We start from the raw sequence: 21,271 nt of genomic DNA, 5'->3' as shown, positions 1-21,271 counted from the left end.
GTATAAAGCACTTCAATCATATTGACCCCTCTTCACCATCTCCTTTTACCCTCCCTCCTCCTGCTAGGTCCCACTCCCAAACAGTCCCCATTTTACACTACTGTCATCCATTTTTTAAGGTCTAGATTCTGCATAAGAGATAGAACATGCTGTATTTGTCTTAGTTTGGGTTATTTCACTTAATGTGATGATCTCTATTTCCATCTGTTTTCCTCGAAATGATTTTATTTCATTGTTCTTTGTGGTTGAATAATAGTCCATTGTGTAAATATACCACATTTTTTAGTCAGGCACACTACCACTTTAGCCATATTCTGTATTTATCCTGTATTCTGTATTCACTGTATCCATTCATTAGTTGAGGGGCACCTGGACTGATTCCATAGTCCAGGAATAGTGCTGTGAAAAACATGGGTGTACATGCTGGCAGAGTGGCTCAAGTGGTAGAGCACCTGCCTGGCAAGTGTGAGGCCCTGAATTCAAACCCCAGTACTGCCAAAATCAAAAGCAAAAAAACATAGGTGTACAGACATCTCTTTTATATGTTGACTTACATTCTTCAGATAGATGCCCAAGAGTGGAGTGGTATGGCTAGGCCATAATGTAGATCTGTTTTTAGCTTATTGGTGATCCTCCATTACTGATTTTCGTATGGTTTACATTCCCATCAGCAGTTTATGAGAGTCCCTTTCCTCCCACATTCTCACCAGCATCTGTTGTTGTTTGTTTCTTAGTGATTGATATTCTAACTTGGGTAAGATGGAATCTCAGTGTAGTTTTGATTTGCAGTTCCTTTATGAACATTTCTTCATCTATTAGCCATTTGCACTACTACTTCTAAGAATTATCTGCTCAATTCAGTTGCATATTTATTGAATTATTCTTTTTGGTGTTTAATTTTTTACCTCTTTACATATTCTGGATATTAACCCTTTATCCATTGAATAGCTGGAAAAGATTATCTCCCATTCTATGGGTTGTCTCTTGATTCTGATAATTGTCTCTTTTTTTACATGCAGAAGCTTTTATTTATTTTGTGGTACTGGGGTTTGAACTCGGCATCATGCTTGCTAGGCAGGCACTGTACAACTTGAACCCTCTGCCACTCCCAGAAACTTTAATTTGATGCAATCTCACTTGTCAATTCCTGCTCTTATTTCCTGGGCAATTGGAACTCCTATTCAGAAAATAATTGCCTGTGTCTGTATCGTCCAGGGTTTTCCCTATGTTTTCTTGTAGTAGTTTCAAAATTTGAAGTCTTTCATTAAGATCTTTGATCCATTTTGATTTGATTTTTGTATAGGGTGGGAGATAGGTTCTATTTTCTGTCTTTTATGTGTGGGTAATCAGTACCACTTGTTGAAGAGGATGTCTTTCTTCCAATGTGTGTTTTGGGTTCCTTTGTAAAAATCAGATGGCTATAGCTTATTTTTGGGTCTTTTTTTTAACCTCGTTGGTCTCAGGTCTGTTTTTATGCCAGTAGCTGTTTTTGATACTGTGGCGCTGTGGTATAATTCGAAGGCTGGTATTATAGTATCTCCTGCACTGCCCTTTTGCTCAGGAATATTTCTGCCATTTGGGATCTTCTATGTTCCCTTGAGTTTTAGGATTTCTGCCATTTGGGATCTTCTATGTCCCTTGAGTTTTAGGATTGACTTTTGTATTTCTGTGAAGAATGACATTGGGCATGGAATCTGTAGATTGCTTTTTGTAATGAATCTATTTTCACAATATTAATTCTGCCAATCCATAAACATAAGGGGTCTTTCCATCCCCTGGTGTCTTCAATTTCTTTTTTCAGGGTTTTATAGTTTTTATTGTAGGGGTCTTTCACTTCCTTACATTTATTCTTAGGTTTTTTTTTTTTTTGAGGCTGTTCCTGGTTTCTTTTTTTAAAAATTTTTTTATTATTCATTTATTCACATGTGTGTACATTGTTTGGGTCATTTCTTTCCCCTGGTTTCTTTCTCAGTGTGTTCCTTGTTGGCATATAGGAAAGCTACTGATTTTTGTTAATTTTTTAACCTGCTACATTGCTGAAAGTGTTCATCAAATCTAGGAGTTTTTGGAGGAGTGTTTAGGGTCTTTTAAGTATAGGATCATATAGTCAGCAAGTAGGGATAATTTGACGACTTTCCCATTTGAATCCCTTTTATTTCTTTCTCTTGCCTTATTGCTTTGGCTAGGAATTACAGTACTTTATTGAGTAAGACTGGAGAGAGTGGACACCCTTGTCTTGTTCCTGTCTTTAGAAGAAATGATTTCAGTTTTTCCCCCATTTAGTGCAATGTTGGTTATAAATTTGTCATATATAGTCTTCATAATGTTGAGGAATGTGCCTTCTATTCCTAATTTCTTCAGAGCTTTTATCATGAAAGGCTATTGAATTTTGTCAAAGGCTTTTTCTGCATCTATTGAGATGATCATGTGATTTTTTGTCCTTGATTCTGTTTATGTGGTATATTACATTTATTGATTTGCATATATTGAACCATGCTTGCATCCCTGGAATGAAATCAACTTGATCATGGTTTATGATTTTTTAATGTTGTTTTATTTAGGATATTTACATATATATTCATCAGGAAAATTGGTCCATAATTTTCTTTTTTTTAATTGTGTCCTTATAGGGTTTTGGCACAGGATTAATACTAGCTTCAAAGAATAAGTTTGACAATATTTTTAAAATTTTGGCGGCACTGGAGTTTGAACTCAAGGCCTCATGTTTGCTAGGCAAGCACTCTACCACTTGAGCGATTCCACCAGTCCTAAAAATTCCCTTTGCCTTTTTTTTTTGGTGGGACTGGGGTTTGAACTCAGGTCTTCATACTTGCAAAGTAGTTACTCAACACCTTGAGCTACACCTCCAGTCCTTTATAGAATAAGTTTGGTAGTATTCCTTCCCTTTCTATTTTATGGAGTCATTTGGTGTTAGTTTTTCTTTAAATGTCTGGTAGAATTCAGAATTGAGGTGTGAATCTGTCCAATCCTAGGCTTTTTTTTGGGGGGGGAGGTCGGGAGGAAGACTATTAATTGCTTTAATTTCATTGTTTATTATAGATCTGCTTAGGTGTTTTAAATTCTGATTATTTTGGTAGTCATATGTATCTATAAATTCATCCATTTTTCTAATATTTCTCAGTCTATTAGAATATAGGTTTTTAAAGTATTCCCTAATGCTCCTCTAAGTTTTCATTGATATTTGTTGTGATACTTCCTTTGTATTAATTTCTGTCTTCTCCCTCTTTTTTTGTTAGTTTGGCTAAAAATTATCAATTGTTTCTATTGTTTTGAAGAACCAGCTTTTTGTTTCATTGGTTTTAAAATTAGTCTCTGTCTTGTTAATTTCTGTCCTGATCTTTATTATTTCTTTTTGTCTACCGCTTTTATTGGGTTTGGCTTGTTCTTGCTGTTCTAAGGGCTTGAGGTGCATCATTAGGCTATTTATTTGGAATCGCTCTGATTTTTTAATGTAGGCACTCATAGCTATAAACTTCCCTTTTATCAGTGCTTTTGCTGTGCCCCAAAAGTCTGGTAAGTTGTGTTTTCATTTTTACTTGAATCAAATAATTATTTCTCCCTTCATTTCTTCAGTGACCCCACTGATCTTTCAAAAGTGAATTGTTCAGTCTCCATGTGTTTGAATATTTTCTGTAGTTTCTCTTGTTCTAGTTTTATTCCATTGTGGTCTGATATAATACAGGAAATTATTTCAGTTTTCTTGTATTTTTTAAGAGTTGCTTTATGTCCAAAGATATGATCTGTTTCAGAAAAATTTCCATGGCTACTGAAAAGAATGTGTATTCCATGGCTTTTGGGAAGAATATTCTGCAGATGTCTGTTAAGTCCATTTGATCTATGGTGTTGTTTAATTCTGAAATTTCCTTACTGATTTTTTTGTCTGGATGACCTGCCGGTTAGAATGAGGTACTAAAGTCACTCACTATTATTGTGTTTCAGTCTATCTGAATTTTTATGTCCAATAGTGTTTCCTTTATGAAATTGGGTACACTGACATTCAGAGCATATATGCTTATAATTCTTATATTCTCCTGATGGATTGTTCCCTTCATCAATATGAAGCAACCTTCTTTGTCTCTTCTGACTAAATTTGGTTTGAAGTCTGCTTTGTTCGATATGACTATAGCTACTCATGCTTGCTTTCAGGCTGTGTTTGCTTGGAAAATCTTTTCCTACCCTTTTATACATCCTTTCAGTTTGTGTTTGTGTTTGTCAGTGGGGTACTTTTCCTGTAGGCAACAAATGGTTGGGCCTTGTTCTTTAACCCGTCTGACAGTCTGTGCCTTTTGATTAAAGAATTGAGACCATTAACACTCAGAGTTATTACTGAAAGCACATTTATAATGCATTATAGACTTCATTCTTTCTTAAAGGTTGGATAGAAATTGACTACTTTGCAAAGCTTCCCTGCAATGGGAGTGGCTAGGAGCTATACAGTTGTATTGCCCCTCTTCTCCCCCATGGTACATGACCTGCCACTGAATCCCCTGCATCCAGGAATGAATGATTGGTATACCTGAGGTTTTATGTTTACAGATAGTTCTGTTCATGTTCTCTGGGATAATTTTAATTTCAAAAGAAATGTAAAACCTAAGGTTGAAGATAGCCAGGCAGTTAAAAATGAAGTAAGTATTTTGGCTTCTCAGCTTTTGAAAAAGAATAAGCTAACTTCAGGCATATCATTCATTCAGTGAACATTTTTTCAAGTACTTCCTGTGAAAGTGATGCCTTTTTGGGTACCTGTAAAGACAATTAAGTCATAGTTTCTGCTCTTAGCCCTTCTTGCCTACCCAGAGAAACTGGCGTCTGCTGAGGTGTGCGTTTGTGCTAAGGAAAGGCTTGTAGCAGGAAGGGACTGGGGTCCTGTGGACAGAAGAATTGAAAGGGCTGGACTCAAGGAAATTTAGAGGAGAGGCTGTAATTCTTAAGTAAGGATGTAGGGCCTAAAAGCTGAGGAGAGATCATGCTTTCTCAGGGCCCTTCACTAGTGATAGCCTTGATTTTCTTTTTTAGGGAAGAGAAGGAGATGTAGGTTGAGGAGGTGTCTTGAGTTGGTGATGGGGTGAGATAAGAATGAGATTTCATGGTGTTTTCTGAGAATTGCTAGCGGTTGTACATGAACATCGAATACCTTCCAGCTTGTGATCTCTTCTTTTTTCTATATGACTGGGTATGTCTGCTCTGTGGGAAGTGAGGCTAACAGAAAGGCCTGCAGTATAATTAGCTGCATGGAATACAGCATCAGGCCTTTACCCTGAGGAGAGGACTTCATTGTTCAAACTCAGTGGCTGTCTCTGCTTTGGCAGGGAGATGTTGAATCTTACTGTCCCCTTGTACACTGAGGTATCCTGACCAAGTGTAGTGTAACTGGGTTCTTTTAGAAAAGTGTCTCTTTGCTGGATACCAGGATCTCACGCCTATAATCCTAGCTACTCAGGAGGCAGAGATTAGGAGGATTGAGGTTCGAAGCCAGCCCCAGCAAATAGTGCATGAGACCCTATCTTGAAAAAGCCCATCACAAAAAAAAGGCTGATGGAGAGGCTCAAGGTGTAGGCCCTGAGCTCAAACCCCAGCGCTGCAAAAAAAAAAAAAAGGAAGGAATAAGGTCCCTTTGCCCCTGACTGCTTCTAGAAAGTGGGGAGGGTGGAGCAGCCATAAGCCTTGAGCAATTTGGTCTGCATCTTCTTGCTTCCTAGAGTGTACTCCTTTGCTGGATTTTTTGAGGTTCTACCTCTTGGCCTCAGACCCTAACTTTGTTTTGGTTACCTGCTTTTGACCTGCCAAAATTTTCCAGGGCTATCCCATGCCTAACTTCTGAACTTCAGTTCTGTACATCATGGAACATGCCAGTGTTAGACTAGTTTGGCTTCATTCCTGCATTTGCTAGAATAACAGTGAACTTTTAACCATGATAGAGAGTTTGGCCCATGAGTCCTTGAGAGGGATGGGGATGTTCTTGATTGTCATAGTGACCTGGGCAGGCACTGTGGACATTAAGTGGGCAGGGCCAAGGAAATTCAGTATTTCTGTGACAATGCCAGTGGTCCCTAAAGAGAAGCATTGTGGTGACAGTGACTCACATAGTACCCTATGGCCTGAGGCAGATGCTCTTGCTTCTTTTTAACCAGGCGTGAGACTGGTTCTCTGAAGAGCTGCATTGAGTAAAGAGAATTGGTTTAGTCCTCCACTCATTCACAGTGATGTATGCATTGCTTGATATTTTGTGACGGTGCCTTCTTCTTTATTTTGTAGGTACATGAACGAACTGAAGAAATGGATTTTCTGCTGTTAGTAGTCCGAAAACTTTTAAGAACAAATTCACGTTTTGTGAAGGTAAATTTTATTTTGTAAGTAACAGAAATATTTAGAGTTAATACTTATTGTTTAGTTTTATTTCTTCCTATTTTTCTTTTTTAAGACAGGGTCTTACTTTGTAGTCTAGACTGACCTTAAACTTGTGATCCTCCTGCTTTAACCTCCCAAGTCCTGGAATTACAGGTGTGAACCACCATGCCCAGCTTGTTTCTCCTGATTTTAACAGAAAAATTGGATCCAGTCTCTTAAAATTTGTTTTCAGGTGTAGTACTCCAGGTCTTCCCAGGAAGTATGCTTGATAGCATTCTCCTGTGGTCACAGTGTGGAATACTTTCTGGTTACTATATTGCATTGAATTCTAACTCTTTCTCCAGATTGCTGAAAATGATCTAATAATAGTTGACTATAATGAAATGCTGGGTCTGGGAGTCCTGCTTTTGGTTGAACAAGCACTATGGTTTAAAGTAGGATTGTCACCATGTGAATGACCTGCAGTTCCCATTTTGGAAGTAGGGCACTGGAGTTTGAGGATAGTGTATGTAACTGCTATTGGAAATGTGGGTTGAGAGTAAGTACATGTTGTGGGGGAATGGTTAATATCCTTCTTTATTTGAACAAAAAAGATAAAACAAAAAGCATCAATACCAAAATAGCCAAGAACTTAGAATAATTATGCAGTCTAAACAAATAAACCTAGTATGCCCTTGGTAGCAATTTGTTTGGGATATGCATATCAGTATAGCATGGAATTGCTGGAGAGTTTGCTGTTAATTGGAAACCAGTTGCTTTCTAAATTGTGAAGTGTTTTGCCTCTAAAAGTCAAATCTTCATTTGTTTAGGGAAACGTTTTTTCTCCTCTACCCTGCAGGGTGACCATATTCTCACATGCTGGCACTACATGAATGCAGCCTGACCTTTGCAGTAGGTCATGTTGCTGCTGTAGGCAACTGTAGGATGAACAAGAGAGTATTGAAGACTCTTCAACAAATTAGGGCTTTTCTTGATTGTCTTTTTAATACATTTCTTTTTTACTCAAGTCAGGATAATGACTTTGATCATATATTTTTTAGTTTTCAGTGATAAAGAGAGTTAAGAGTTTGGTGGATTAAAAAAAAACAATCACACTGAAAATGGTGGTAAGGATGTGGCACCTAGCTAATAAGTAATAAGTGATTTGTCAGCTTCACGATTTATTAAAAATATATGAAGCAGCGTGTTTTCTAAATATAGAACTTAAATGGTACATGTATTTGGGCCAAGTATTCAGAAGTCAAGTTTTTTGTAGAGTTTATTTTAAATCCTTGTTGATTTTCTGAGAGCACTGCTGTCTGAGGACTTAGATGCAGGAGCAAGAATACCTGGCTTTAAAGTCTCCCCTACTTCTCCCACCTAAGCACCTAAGCTTGTAGAGGTCCTTGGGTTCTCTGTCCTACCTCCCCCTCTGTCCTCACCTGCTGTTCTCCAGCCCAGGCCCACTCTGGATGAGTGGTGTCTTTGGTTAGGCTGCCTGGGGACACTGGGGGCAGTGCCCAAGTCCTGGTTGGTCTCTTTGTTTGCATGTTGCATTCAACAAAATAAAAACTCTGCACTTGGCTGGTCCACTATTCCTTAGACAGTGATTAGGCATCATGCACTGTGACTGGGTGTGTCCTGGGAGGGGTTACTCTTGTACCCCAGGTAGCTTTTCAGGACATTCTGTAATGTCAGACACCTCTTCTCAAAATGAGTTTCTGGTTGGTATGGGTTTTGTTTATGTCCAATGTCAAGGGGAAAAAATGCACTGACAGCGCCTAAATAGTCTTGATTTTCCTGCTAAGGTTTACACTTAGAGCTTCTAATTGCCAAATGCAGCAGATAGCCACCAGCCAGAGAGCTGTGTACCTCCACTTAGCCTGTGGAGACGGGGGAATGACGCAGATTCTTGGTACTGCTGTCACCGTCTCTGGGGCATGACTGAGGTGCTGTGGCTTGTGTGGATGGCTGGCTGAGTTCCTTCCTTCCTTCTTCCTCCCTCTCTCCCTCCCTCCTACCTTTCCTTCTTCCCTCCCTCCTTCCCTCCCTTTCCTTCCTTCCTTCCTCTTTTTCCCTCCCTCCTTCATTCTGTTCTTTCCCTACCTTCCTTCCTTTCATACTAAGGGTTGAATTCAGGGTCTCATGCTGGCCAGGCAGGAGCTCTACCACCAGCCCATGTGGCTAACTTTCTTAAGGATATGATTTCCTATTTGCTTTTTGGCAGCATTGAAAACTGCAATCAGTCTGGTGCCTCCTTTGCCTTGCTCTGGTTTGGGCTAGCTCCTTTGGCTGCTGTGCAGCTATTGCTGCATGACTTTATTTTCTGCAGTTGCAGTCAAGATTTTCTGCATCTCTTGTCTTCCTCTTTGCTGGTTTATACCCACTTTTTTCTGGAACATATTATCTAATTACTTATTTTTTAAATTTCCTGGTAAAAATCTATTTTCAGATTAAGTGGTTCTGCTTTAGTTTTATTGGGGATATGTGATTTAAAAATAATTCTTTAAATTGTAATAATTTGCATAATAACAAGATTAAATCGAGATAGTCTACCTAAAATCTCAAAAGTTAGTAGGTACGGGAATGAACCAGTATTTACTCCAGTGATCATTTTTACTGCTGTGTACTTGGATGACCTCTTTTCTCCACAGGTAGTCCTCATGTCTGCTACCATCAATTGCAAGGAGTTTGCAGACTACTTTGCCGTTCCTGTTCAGAACAAGATGAATCCTGCATATATTTTTGAAGTGGAAGGCAAGCCTCATGCGATTGAAGAATATTATCTTAATGATTTGGGGCATGTTTATCATAGTGGGGTATGTTGGAATGCCTTGTTTCCTTTTTAGTAAATGGACTTCTGGTGTTTGATCAAACTTGCATTCACCACTTGCAGTTGTAAGGCCCAATTAGAATATGAAATCAGAGCAGAGAGATAGGAGGGAAGAGGGTTGGAGAAGAATAAAGAAAGTGAACTCTTAGGTCTATTGATATAAACTGTGTGTGCAATAAATACATTACACATACCTCTGTTTTATACTGTGTTGATGCTGAAAACTAAAAAAACCAGATTTTGCCAGGATGTGGTGGTTCAGGCCTATAATCTTAGTTATTTGGGAGACTGAGATCAGCAGGATCATGATTTGAAGCCAGCATAGGCAAATAGTTTGCAAGACCTCATCTCCAAAATAACCAGAGCAAAATAAACTGGAGGCATGACTCAAGCAGTAGAACACCTGCTTTGCAAGTATGAAGCCCTGAGTTCAAACCTGAGTCCCACCAGAAAAAAAAAGATTTTGGTCAGTGTAAAGTTGTAAATTAACTTGGGGGTGATTTCATTTCAAATACAGTTTTGCTTACATTTACATTTTCTAGTTTAAGGTACATTGATCTAAACCTGGAGGAGGATTGTACCATAACAGTGAAGAGCAGGGGAAACACATTCTGATAGAAGGTTACAGTGGATTTAAAATTGCTTTCATACATGTGACACATTTAGAGGACTCAGAAATAAAAATGTAATGTCTTTCTCCTCCTGGGGCTGTAGCTCAGTGGTAGAGTACTTGCCTAGCATGTGTGAGGCTCTACAGCACCACAAAAGAAAAAGATAAAAGGAAGAAGAATTTCTTCACTCCTCCTTTTCCTGTCTCTATCTACCCAGAAGCTCTTCCCCCAAGAGGAGACCACTCTTACTAATTTCTTAGGAATCCTTCCACATTTTTTGTGCCCACTAAGTGGCTATGAAATATTGTTTCTTCTTATTGAAAGTGTAGAATTCTGTGCTAACCTTGCTTTTTCACCTAACTTTTCACATCTTTTTATATTGGTGAATAGTTTTCCTTATATCCTCTTTAGAGTTATATATCATTCCTTCATGTGGATACTGTTCTTTAGCTCATCTCTAATGTTTCTGATCTTATAACAAATAGTGCTACTGTGAATAACTGTCCATGTGAATGTGTATTGTGTTAGGTCATTGTTCCTCAGCCTCAGCTAGATAATTCTGTGTGGCAAGAGTGGCCTGTGCATTGTAGAATGTTTATTCCTGGCCTTAACCCACTTGGTGCAAGTAGTACCCCTTACTCCTCTCCACTATCAACCAAAAACATTCTTAGACATCACCAGATGTCCACATAGGGATTATGACCTTCTACCCCACACACCCCTCCTGCAGTGAGAATGCTTGTCTGTATAGCTGTGCCTTCCTAGAACATACATTCCTGGAAGGGGGCTGCTGGGTCAAAGAACAGAGTTTGACTTTTATTCAGAATGTTTGTTAAATGGTGTCAACCACATGTTTCCGTTACAGTAGGGTGGCTGACTGGTTTCACCTGACATAAATAGTCAAATCAAGTCATGTCAGGCAGGCCATTAAGTATAGTATTTCTTTTTATCCAACTCTTAAATGACAGTATTTCAAAAGAATGGAAAAGTTGAAAGAATTTTATAGCCCACACCTATTTACCTTTTATAATCCTAGATTCTACGGTCAACATTTACTTTGTAGCACTTCAAAAAAATTATTTGTATTTTTATTTGAAAAGTAAAAATTGTATAATTTATGTTGTACAACATGGAGTTTGATGCTCATATACGTTGTAGAATGGGTTAAATCAAGCCATTTAACATATACATTACTTCACATACTTACACTTTTTTGTATAGAGAGCACATAAAATCTCTTCTCAATTTTCAAGTATACAATATATTATTATTAGCTGTAGTCACTTTGGTGTACAATAGAGTTTTTGAACTTATTTTCCCTGTCTGACTGAAAGTTGTGTCCTTTGACCAACACTTCTTGAAGCTTCCCGTTCTCCAGCCTCTGGTAACCATTGTTTTATCTCTCTGCTCGTAAGTATTCAGCTCTTTCACACTCCGCGTGTTAAGTAAGATCATGCGGCATTTGTCTTTCTCTGCCTGGCTCATTGCTCATTACATGCCATTCTCCAGGTTCATTGGGTTGTGCAAATGATGGGGCTTTCCTCTTTCTTAAGGCTGAATAGTATCCTATTGTGTTTCCAAATCACATTGCCTTTCTTTATCCATCCATCCGTTGATGCACACTTAGGTTGGTTCCATATCTTGGCTACTGTGAATGATGCTGCAGTGAACACGAGAGTGCATATATCTCCTCAGCATACTGATTTGTATCCCTTGGCTTTCTAGCCAGTAGATTGCAGAATCATACAATAGTTCTATTTTAATTTTTTTGAGGAACCTTCATACCTCCTCACCTGTTTCCCATAGTGACTGTACTAATGTACATTCATACCAACAAAGTGTAAGAGTTACCTTTTTCCATATTTTCAGCAATAATTTTTTTTTTCTGTACTGGGGTTTGAATTCAGGGCCTTGAGCTTCTTAGGCAGGAGCTCTACCACTTGGGCCATACATTTTCATACACTGATATAATGAATTTGATCATGTTTACCGTGTTACTTTCTCTTGTCCCTCCTCCCTCTCCCATGTTTCTAAAACGTAGCACGTTTTAGAAAGCTTCTCAGAACTAAGAAACAAACATTGGTTTACTTCTGTGAACTGAACTTCCCTATATTTGTTTCACTGGCTTTTCTGTCATCTTCTTTATTCCAGGATCCCGTCTAGGTCACCTAGGTCATCTTGGTCACCTGGTTGTCATGTCTCCTTAGGCTCCTCTCTGCTGTGACAGCTTTTGAGAATTTCCTTGCTTTTAATGGCCTTGATATTTTGGAGGAGTGCTGGTCAGGTGTTTTGTTGGAATTTGGTTGATGTTTTTCTATGGCTAACCCCATAGCTGAGGTTATGGGTTTTGAGGAGGAAGAGCATAGATGTGAAGTGCTATTTTTGTCACTTAGCATGGGTATACATCATCACCATGACTTACTCCTGGTGATGTTGCCCTTGGTCTTCTGGCTGAGGTTTTGTTTACCAGGCTTCTCCACTGTCCTGTTACCTTCTTTTCTGTACTGTTCTCTTCAGAAACAAGTCACTAAGTGCAGCCTTTATTCAAAAAGGGGAGGAGAAAGCACTTACAGCATGTAAAAGTTTTGCATTTTTTGACCATTTTGGAATGTGAGAGTGATGATGGTTTACTAGTCTTCTTTTCTACTTGCTAAAGTTAATTAATTCCTCTTGATTTTTATTTTGTATTATATGTCTGAGCTCACAGACATTTAGATGATTCTTGTGGACACGCTGAGAGGTGAGGTCAGACATGGGCATTTGCTCTCTGAGCCCCTGTAGTCAGGACAACTCAGCTCCAGGCAGCCAGGGCCCCTCAGCTCATAGTGGCTTTTATTTAGCAGTTTGAATAGTACCTGGATTTGGCATTATTTATCAAATATCCTGTCTTTGGTACCTGATAGGTACACAGTAAATATTTCAATGAATGAATACATAAGACTTAACTGTATATTACTTTTTGTTTTTGAGAGTTTTTTGGGGGAAGGTGTTCTGGGATCAAACCCAGGGCCTTGTCCATATAAGCACATGCTTTACCACTGAGCTACATTCCTTGCTCCTACATTTTGCTTTTAAGCTTATGAAATTGTATCCTGTATAGATTCTGTTATATAGCTTTCAAAGTTAGAAGGCCTTTGTTCAGATTCCAATTTTTTTTTTTTTTTGTGATACTGGGATTTGAACTCAAAGGGCCTACACCTTGAGCTACTCTAGCAGCCCTTTTTGGTGAAGGGTTTTTTTTGAGATACGGTGTTGTGAACTGTTTGCCTTGGCTGGCTTCGAACTGCGATCCTTCTGATCTCTGTTTCCTGAGTAGCTAGGATTACAGGTGTGAGTCACTGGTGCCTGTTTTTTTTTTTTTAATTTTATTATTCATATGTGCATACAAGGCTTGGGTCATTTCTCCCCCCTGCCCCCACCCCCTCCCTTACCACCCAGTCCGCCCCCTCCCTCTCCCTCCCACCCCCTCAATACCCAGCAGAAACTATTTTGCCCTTATTTCTAATTTTGTTGTAGAGAGAGTATAACAGGGGTGAGGTGGAATCTTAGCATGGCTTTAATTTGCATTTCCTTTATTGCTAGAGATGGTGAGCATTTTTTCATGTGTTTTCTGGCCATTTGAATTTCTTCTTTTGAGAAAGTTCTGTTTAGTTCACATGCCCATTTCTTTATTGGTTCATTCGTTTTGGGAGAATTTAGTTTCTTAAGTTCCCTATATATTCTGGTTATCAGTCCTTTGTCTGATGTATAGGCAAATATTTTCTCCCACTCTGTGGGTGTTCCCTTCAGTTTAGAGACCATTTCTTTTGATGAACAGAAGCTTTTTAGTTTTATGAGGTCCCATTTATCTATGCTATCTCTTAGTTGCTGTGCTGCTGGGGTTTCATTGAGAAAGTTCTTACCTATACCTACTAATTCTAGAGTATTTCCTACTCTTTCCTGTATCAACTTTAGAGTTTGTGGTCTGATATTAAGATCCTTGATCCATTTTGAGTTAATGTTGGTATAGGGTGATATACATGGATCTAGTTTCAGTTTTTTGCAGACTGCTAACCAGTTTTCCCAGCAGTTTTTGTTGAAGAGGCTGCTATTTCTCCATCGTATATTTTTAGCTCCTTTGTCAAAGACAAGTTGCTCATAGTTTTGTGGCTTCATATCTGGGTCCTCTATTCTGTTACTGGTGCCTGGTTGATTCCAATTTTTTGGTATACTTAACTGCTGTCTCATTACCCTCCCCCACTACTAGGGCTGCTAGGGGAAGTACCTTCCCTCTGTGGAACTCAGCCTCTTGCCTCCTCTCTGAGGGGCCTTGTCTGATCTACTGTTCACCCTTCTCTCCTTATCTTGTTATCTCCTCTACTCACCCTGTCTTGTCCACATGTAAACATAATTGAGTCTCTTTCACCTTCAAAAGTACCCTCCTTGGGTCGCAAGTTCCTTTACAGCGTTTGCTAACCTTTCTCTGGATTCATGGTCTTGCTTCTCTGCTCTTTGTTTTCACAGTGTAACTTCACTATCCCCATTCAGCTCAGGGTCCTTATGCCCTCCCTACTGAGTCAGGAGAGCTCAGCCCTAAACTTTCCTGGTCCCTCTGATATTTGGCAACCACTTGGATTTTCTTGAACCTCACCTGTCCCTAGGTCCTCTGGTACCGTTCTGTTTTTTTCCCTTTCAGTGTCCCTTTGAAGAGTTCTTTTCATCCTTTATTTTCAATCTTTTTTTTTTTTTTGGTAAGAACACCCTTAGAAAAGGTACAGTGATGTAAGCGTGCACTCTAATGAAATTGTAAAGTAAACATCCATGATCCACCACCCAGGTTCAGAAGTATAGCAACCCCCCTCCACAATTAGGCTGTGTGTAGTTTTTAGACTACTCCCTTCCACCCCAGAGCACCCCAGAGTACTCCTGTTAGGGTTTTCTCCTCATTTTTAGGTCTTTAATCCACTTAAATTGGATACCCAGTTATCTTTTTTTTTTAATTGTTTTTACATTTACTCACATGTGAATACATTGTTTGGGCCACCTCCCCACCCCACCACTCTTTCCAGGCGTGAACCTGTTGCATCCTTTTGTTCTCTGGTGGTGGTGAAGAGAAAACATAAGAGATAATAAGGAAGACATAGCACTTTTGCTAGTTTGAGATAAAATAGCTGTACAGAGAGATTCCTAGTGTTGCTTCTGTGCACGTGTGTCTTACAACCCACACTGGTTCATCTCTACCAGACCTCTTCACTACTCCTAGGAATGCCCAGTTAGCCGCAATTGTTTTCCTGCTTTCTGCGATGCTCAGTATTTCACTTACTTGCATATATGTCCCTCCCTGGCCAGCCAGGGCATGATGTCTCTCTTTCTCCCTCCCTCACCACCCCCCTCTCCTTCCCTTCCTCCCTCCCTCCCTCTCTCCCTTCATTCCCTTCCTTCCTTTCTTTGTTCTGGGTATTGAACTCAGGGCCTCCCATTTGCTAGATAGGTCCTCTACCAGTTAAACCACTATACCATCCCTTTTTTGTTGGTTATTTTTGAGAATAGGGTCTCACTCTATGCCTGGGCCAGCCTGGATCATGATCCTGCTATTTGTGCTTTCTGCTGGGGTGACAAATACACACTGCAGTGGCCATGAACTTTTTGCTTGAGCTGGTCTGGACTGTAATTCTTCCAAGCTCTGCCTTCCAAGTAGCTATCTATTTCTTTTTTGTATAGTTGTGTTATGATGAATATTGATAATTGTTTGGATAAAGCAGAAAATTATTGAAGGCAGCAGTTGTATATCAGGATTGGTTGTATTAGATATGCTTTTTCAAATTGATAACAAAAGTCAGCTTGTCATAAGTATATCACTAGAATTAGAGTAATAATGAGAAGTGAATATTTGGATACTAGCTGACCGAATTTACTCTTAAGAAAAATTGGAAAAACAATTTCCATGTGTAATGAACTTCTGATCACCTGAAGACTCCTTTTGGTGTGTCCTTCACAAAATCAAATTACAATGTCTTTCATAGAGTAGCTGATAAATATTTTTGGAGAAAGGGTCTCACTATGTAGCTCAGGCTGTTCTTGAACTTATGAACTTCTTGCCTCTCTCTCCTGAGTGCTGGGATTACCATTCCTTGCTTAATAAGGTTGTTAGTTAAACAAAAGGTCTTCTTGCTCTTGGTGGAAAACTTGCAGAAATGCTGTAAGACAGACTTTGTGGGAACACTGTGGAGACACTTAATGCAGCTGTGACCTCAGCTCCTGGAACGCCATGCATAGATGGCTGACGGGGAGATGGTAGAGTGTGGTTGCCCAGCATCCTGTAAAGGCAACTGGGGACAGTTTAAAACCATCTGGGCTTGATTTGGTTTTGTTTGAATGCACAATTAAATGTGGTCTAGTAATCTCATAAGTGTTGGCAGACATCCTCACCATGTGGTTATGCTTTTATGGCATGCTGGCAGACAGAGATGTGATGCTGCCAGGTCCTGGTACTTCCTGAATGGTAGGGTGTTAGATTCTGAGGGCTCTTGGAGGCAGAGGTTGACAGAGTGGAAGAGCACTGGCTTTGGGTTTGGAAATGACTCTGGGTTCCCTAGACTTTGGTGCAGCTTCAAAATTGATCCTGTGCCTTCAAAATAGATTTCCTGTTAAACATTTCATCTCTCTGTTTGGGTTCTCTGGGGATGGTGATGGGTGATTCTAGCACCAGACATGTTAGGTGTCCCGAGCAGTGCTTGACATATCACGTGCTCAAGGATTGGCTCCAAATGATATTTTTACTTAGGGCATTTGTTAGAGTGATATACTGAAGGGGTGAATCGCCCATCTAATCCAGCATTTCCTCTCTAATTCTATTTTGGTATTCTAACTTTGTCCTTTTACTATTTTCAGCTCTCTCCCCACCGCCTGGAGGAACCAATAATAACGAAAGATATCTATGAGGTTGCTATCTCACTAATTCAGATGTTTGATGACTTGGACATGAAGGAGAGTGGGTAAGAGTCACTCTAGCCACCCTTCAGAGTGAGAGAGAGAGAGAGAGAGAGAGAGAGAGAGTGAGAGTGAGTGTGTGTGTGTGACTTGAAACAATTGTTGCTGGTCTGAAGGTTCCTATTGTTTTATAGTATTGAGATATAGCTAGAGGTACTTTTCAGCAGTCACCGTACATAGTAGTTGGAAGTGTTTTACTGGCTATCTCTGCTTTAAGTAGTCATAGCCACTCTGAATGCAGTTTTAGGCTGGTAGTTTTAAAAGCTAGGATCCAAAGCCTAGAGGTTTAAGACAGCCTTTCCAACCATGCAGAAGTCACATCACTTTCTTTGCCTTTATTTTATTTTCATTTGTTACAAACATACGTTCCTGACACACATTGAGCTCTTATTGTAATCCAGACATTCATTCCTTTAACTTGTGGGACATATTTTCAAAACAGTTTTAGATTCTAAGTGCTAGTTAGAGCATATATTTTTAAAAAATATTATATTCTTGTTATTGAGGCTTCACTGTGCTAATTTTTCTATAGCTCTTAATAGCATTTGTATTTTGGAACAACAAACAATGAGAATGTAAATTCTATCTCCTCTTAACCCCCAGAACTGCGATGGTTTCTCTCTTATAGGTCTTAGACACACCCCCAAATTAGTCCTCATTTGTGAACTTAAACTTTTTTTCTTGCATTACTCTCCTTCCCACATTTCACCCTCAAAAAATCTGTTAGAAAACTTCTCAGCTTTTATTGAGCTAAAAATTTCTCTTTCACTTTCATTATTCTTCATTTAAAACTTCTTAAATCAACACAATTTTGGACTCAGGGCCTTAAACTGGCTAGGCAAGTAGGCAGGCCCTCTGCCACTTGAACCATACTCCTAACCTTTTTGTCTTAATTATTTTTCAGAGAGGATTTTGTGTTTATTATGTAGGCCAGCCTCAGACTGCAATTCTACTTATACCTCCTCTAGGTAGCTGGTATTGCAGATGTGCGCCACTACACCCTGCTTGTTTTTTATTTTTTTATTTTTTTTTTTTTTGGTTCTGGGAACTCAGGGCCTTACACTTGCTAGGCAAGTGCTCTACCACTTGGGCCACTCCGCCAGTGCCTAGTTTGTATTTGAGATAGGGTCTTCCTAACTTTCTTGTCAACCTGAGATCCTCCTAACTTTACCTCCCATGTAGCTGGAATTAGAGATGTGAACCTCTACACCCAGCCTTTTGTATGTTTTGTAGAGTACAGTAGTTCTTTATGTCAGATAAGTGTTTTGCAAACATTTTCTCCTACTTTGTGGCTTGTCTTCTCATTCTCTTACGATTGATGAATTTTTATTTATTTAAAATATGAAAGTTCACTGTAGTCAGTTTTAGTTTTTGATGATCAGTTCTCTAAAATTTGGCCAGTGGAGCCATTTTAGGCTGATTCTCATATCGTTTGGCATAACTCCTTTAGTCTTGCGCTCTTACTTGCTTTATGGCACAAGATGTTTCAGGCCACTCACCTGTTCTCTCTGTGCCCTAAAGCACATCATCCATTTCTTCATGGAACTTAGTTCTTCCATGAGGAATGTTTGTAGAAGTAAGATCTGAATGCTGAATGTGATCATTGCTACTGAGTTGTCACCCCTTCTTTTCAGTGGTTATAGCTATATATGTATTTATTTTTGAAATGGGAACTCCGTGTTACCTAGACTGACCTTGAACTCCTGGGCTGGGGTAATCCTACCCCAGCCTCCCAAGTAGCTAGGACTACGGGTGTGTGCCACTGCACTAGGCTTGGAAATGTATTTTATTTTAATTAAATAATTAATTTATCTTTTGAGGCAAGGTCTTACTATGTAACCTAGGCTAGCCTTTGTTCTTAACAGTCCTCTGGTGTCAGCCTCCCAAGTGCTGGGATTACAGTTTGTGCCATATATTGCTAGGCAAATGCCCTACTACTTGTGCCATGCCCCCAGTCCTTTTTAGTACTTTTTATAATACACTGAATAGTATTTACATACTTTTTTGTAAAATAATAATTTCATAATATAACAGTGAAATTCCTTCCTCCCTCTGTTCCTCCCTCCCTTCCTCCCTCTCTCTTTCCCTCTCTCCTTCCTTCCTTCTTTCCTTCTTTCCTTCCTTCCTTGCTCCCTCCCTCCCTCCTTCTTCTTTCTTTTCTTCCTTTCTGTTTTTGAGACAGAGTCTTAATTATGCAGTCCAGGCAGGCCTTAGACTCTATCCTCCTATCTCAACCTTCTGAATGCTGGGCAAGAGCTACCATGTGCAGCTAATAGTGAAATTTCTTCTAAACTAAACCTACTTGAATCCAGTACACAACCTATTTGATGTTCCTTTTGTTCTTATAATATACCTTACTCAGAATATATAGTCAGAAGTTTATCTTCATTTAATTACAACTAATTTCTGTCTATGGTAATCAAGTAGGTGTTTAGTTGAAAATCATGTAGAAGTAGGTTTTGTATTGTTGCTTTTATTTTTCTTTATGAAGTTGGTGTTTACTTGTACCATAATTTCCTTCCTTTTGCTGTTTTGGTTTATTGCATTACTGTTTTCTAACTTTTCTTTCAAGACTGTGTTTTCCTGTTCTTCCCAGGCCGTCCTTAAGCTCCTAAGCTCAAAAAATCATCCTGCCTCAGTCTCCCAAGCAGCTGGGACTCAGGAACATACTACACCTGAATCTGTTTCTGACTTGTTAATTGAATAGTTCATTCTGTTATTTTTTGTTTTCATTCTCTCATTTTATTGATTGAATTATTTAATCCATGACTTTTTGTTTGGTCAGTTTTTTTATTGAGTCCCCAATATTTTGATATGAAGTGATTTTATAATTGTCTTTGAGAAAGTGTCAGTTTTGGTTTACACTTTCCTTTTGATGCAGCAGTTTTGTTTGTTTATTTGTTTTTTTCTGGTGCTGGAGATTGAACCCAGGCCCTTGGACATGCTCTATCACTGAGCTATGTCCCTAGCCTGGTTTTTATATAATATAAGATACTGATCTTGAATTCTGCAACTCGCTGAACCCATTTATTAATTTTAATGGAACTCTTTAGGGTTTTCTATGTACGTGATCATGTCATCTGTGAATATAGATAGCCTTACTTCTTCCTCACCAATCTGAATACCTTTTATTTCCTTTAGCTGGCCAACTGTCCTAGATAGAGCGTCTGGTACAATGTTGAATAGAAGTCGTGAAAGCAGAGTTTTTTGTCTTGTTCTGATTCTAGAGGGAAAGCATTTCATGTCTTGCCATTGAATATAGTGTTAGCTGTGGGATTTTTTATCAGGGTGAGGGAGTATGCTTCTGCAATAGTTAGTTGAGTCTTTTTATGATGAAAGTGTTACTTTGTTAAATGCATTTTCTGTGTCTATTGAGATAACCGTGGGATTCTGTGGATATAATGCATTATTTGTGTTAATGGATTTTGGGTGATAAACCAACTCTGCTCCCCTGGGATAAATCCCACTTGACCATGTATATAGTCCTTTCATATGTTGTTGAATTTAGTTTGCTAGTATTTTATTGAACACTTTTGTGTCTTATTTTTTCGAGATACTCTTCTCTAGTTTTCTTGTGATGTCCTTGTCTGATTTTATAAAATGAGTTGAGAAATGTTCCTTTCTCTTCTGTTTTGTGGAAGAGTTCTTGAAAAATTGGCATTGCTTATTTGAATATTTGGTAGTGTTCAGATGTGAAAGCTATTGGTGTCTGAGCTTGGGAACTTTTTATTTCATTTATTTTTTGGGGTCTAGTTATGTTGCCCAGGTTGGTACTGAAATCTTTGGCTCAAGTGATCCTTATCTCAGTCTCCTGAGTAGGTAGAACTACAGGTGTGTGCCATCATATCCCATGTGTTTAAGGGTGTTTTTAAAAAAATTATTGAGTCAATCACTTCATTTGCCGTAGATCTGTTCAGATTATCTGTTTCTGTTATGGGAAACTCAAACAGAGACACTGGACACGGAGGCAATTCATCAGGAAGCAACTTATTGTGCAGGCACAGACTCAGCAGACTAAGTCTGAGAACAAAGCCCCAAGAACAAAGGGGCTTACCCTGTACACTCTTGTAAGCAGGTTACAGAAGCAAAAAGCAAAGTTTAACCCATACATGGGTTGCATGCAACTCTATTGGCTGCTTCACCCCCCACCCCACCCAGTGTTATGTAATCTTCTTTGTATTTAGATTCTTTAAGTTTATCTCTCTGCTATGACATCCCTTCCCCCCTGCTTCATTATCAGAATACAGACTTGTCTGTTTCTTTTCTGGTCTTCCTCCCTGATACATTATTCCCCCCTTTGATGCTTGGACCCACCTAGGGTCAAAGCATCATCTTGATCTAGGGGATTTTTTTTCATAGTATCATTACATATGTGGCAGTTTTACTTTCTGTAGTGGCCTCCAGAATGGTTCTGATAGACTGCAATACCAGGGGAACCAGGCAGGGTGACACTAAGCATCCTCCTAGGACAAGACCCATCACCTCTGTCAGGGTTTTGAATCCACCCAAGGCA

The 21,271-nt window shown here is 39.2% G+C and overlaps 1 protein-coding gene across 1 annotated transcript in view; it reads left to right on the top strand.

Moving 5' to 3' along the window:
- Window positions 1-6,275: 6,275 nt before the first annotated feature.
- The window catches only part of Tdrd9 (tudor domain containing 9), a 90,428-nt gene continuing 75,432 nt past the window's right edge, over window positions 6,276-21,271 (top strand). The window contains exons 1-3 of the mRNA XM_020187185.2: window positions 6,276-6,354; window positions 9,000-9,164; window positions 16,660-16,763. Coding sequence (XP_020042774.2) covers window positions 6,295-6,354; window positions 9,000-9,164; window positions 16,660-16,763 — 329 coding nt within the window. The 5' untranslated portion in view covers window positions 6,276-6,294. The remainder of the gene's footprint in view (window positions 6,355-8,999; window positions 9,165-16,659; window positions 16,764-21,271) is intronic.

The sequence above is a fragment of the Castor canadensis genome, chromosome 3 (assembly GCF_047511655.1).
Source record: "Castor canadensis chromosome 3, mCasCan1.hap1v2, whole genome shotgun sequence".
Lineage (NCBI taxonomy): Eukaryota > Metazoa > Chordata > Mammalia > Rodentia > Castoridae > Castor > Castor canadensis.
The sequence above is the reverse complement of the archived record's forward strand: the minus strand, read 5'-3'. Positions and strand labels throughout refer to the sequence as shown.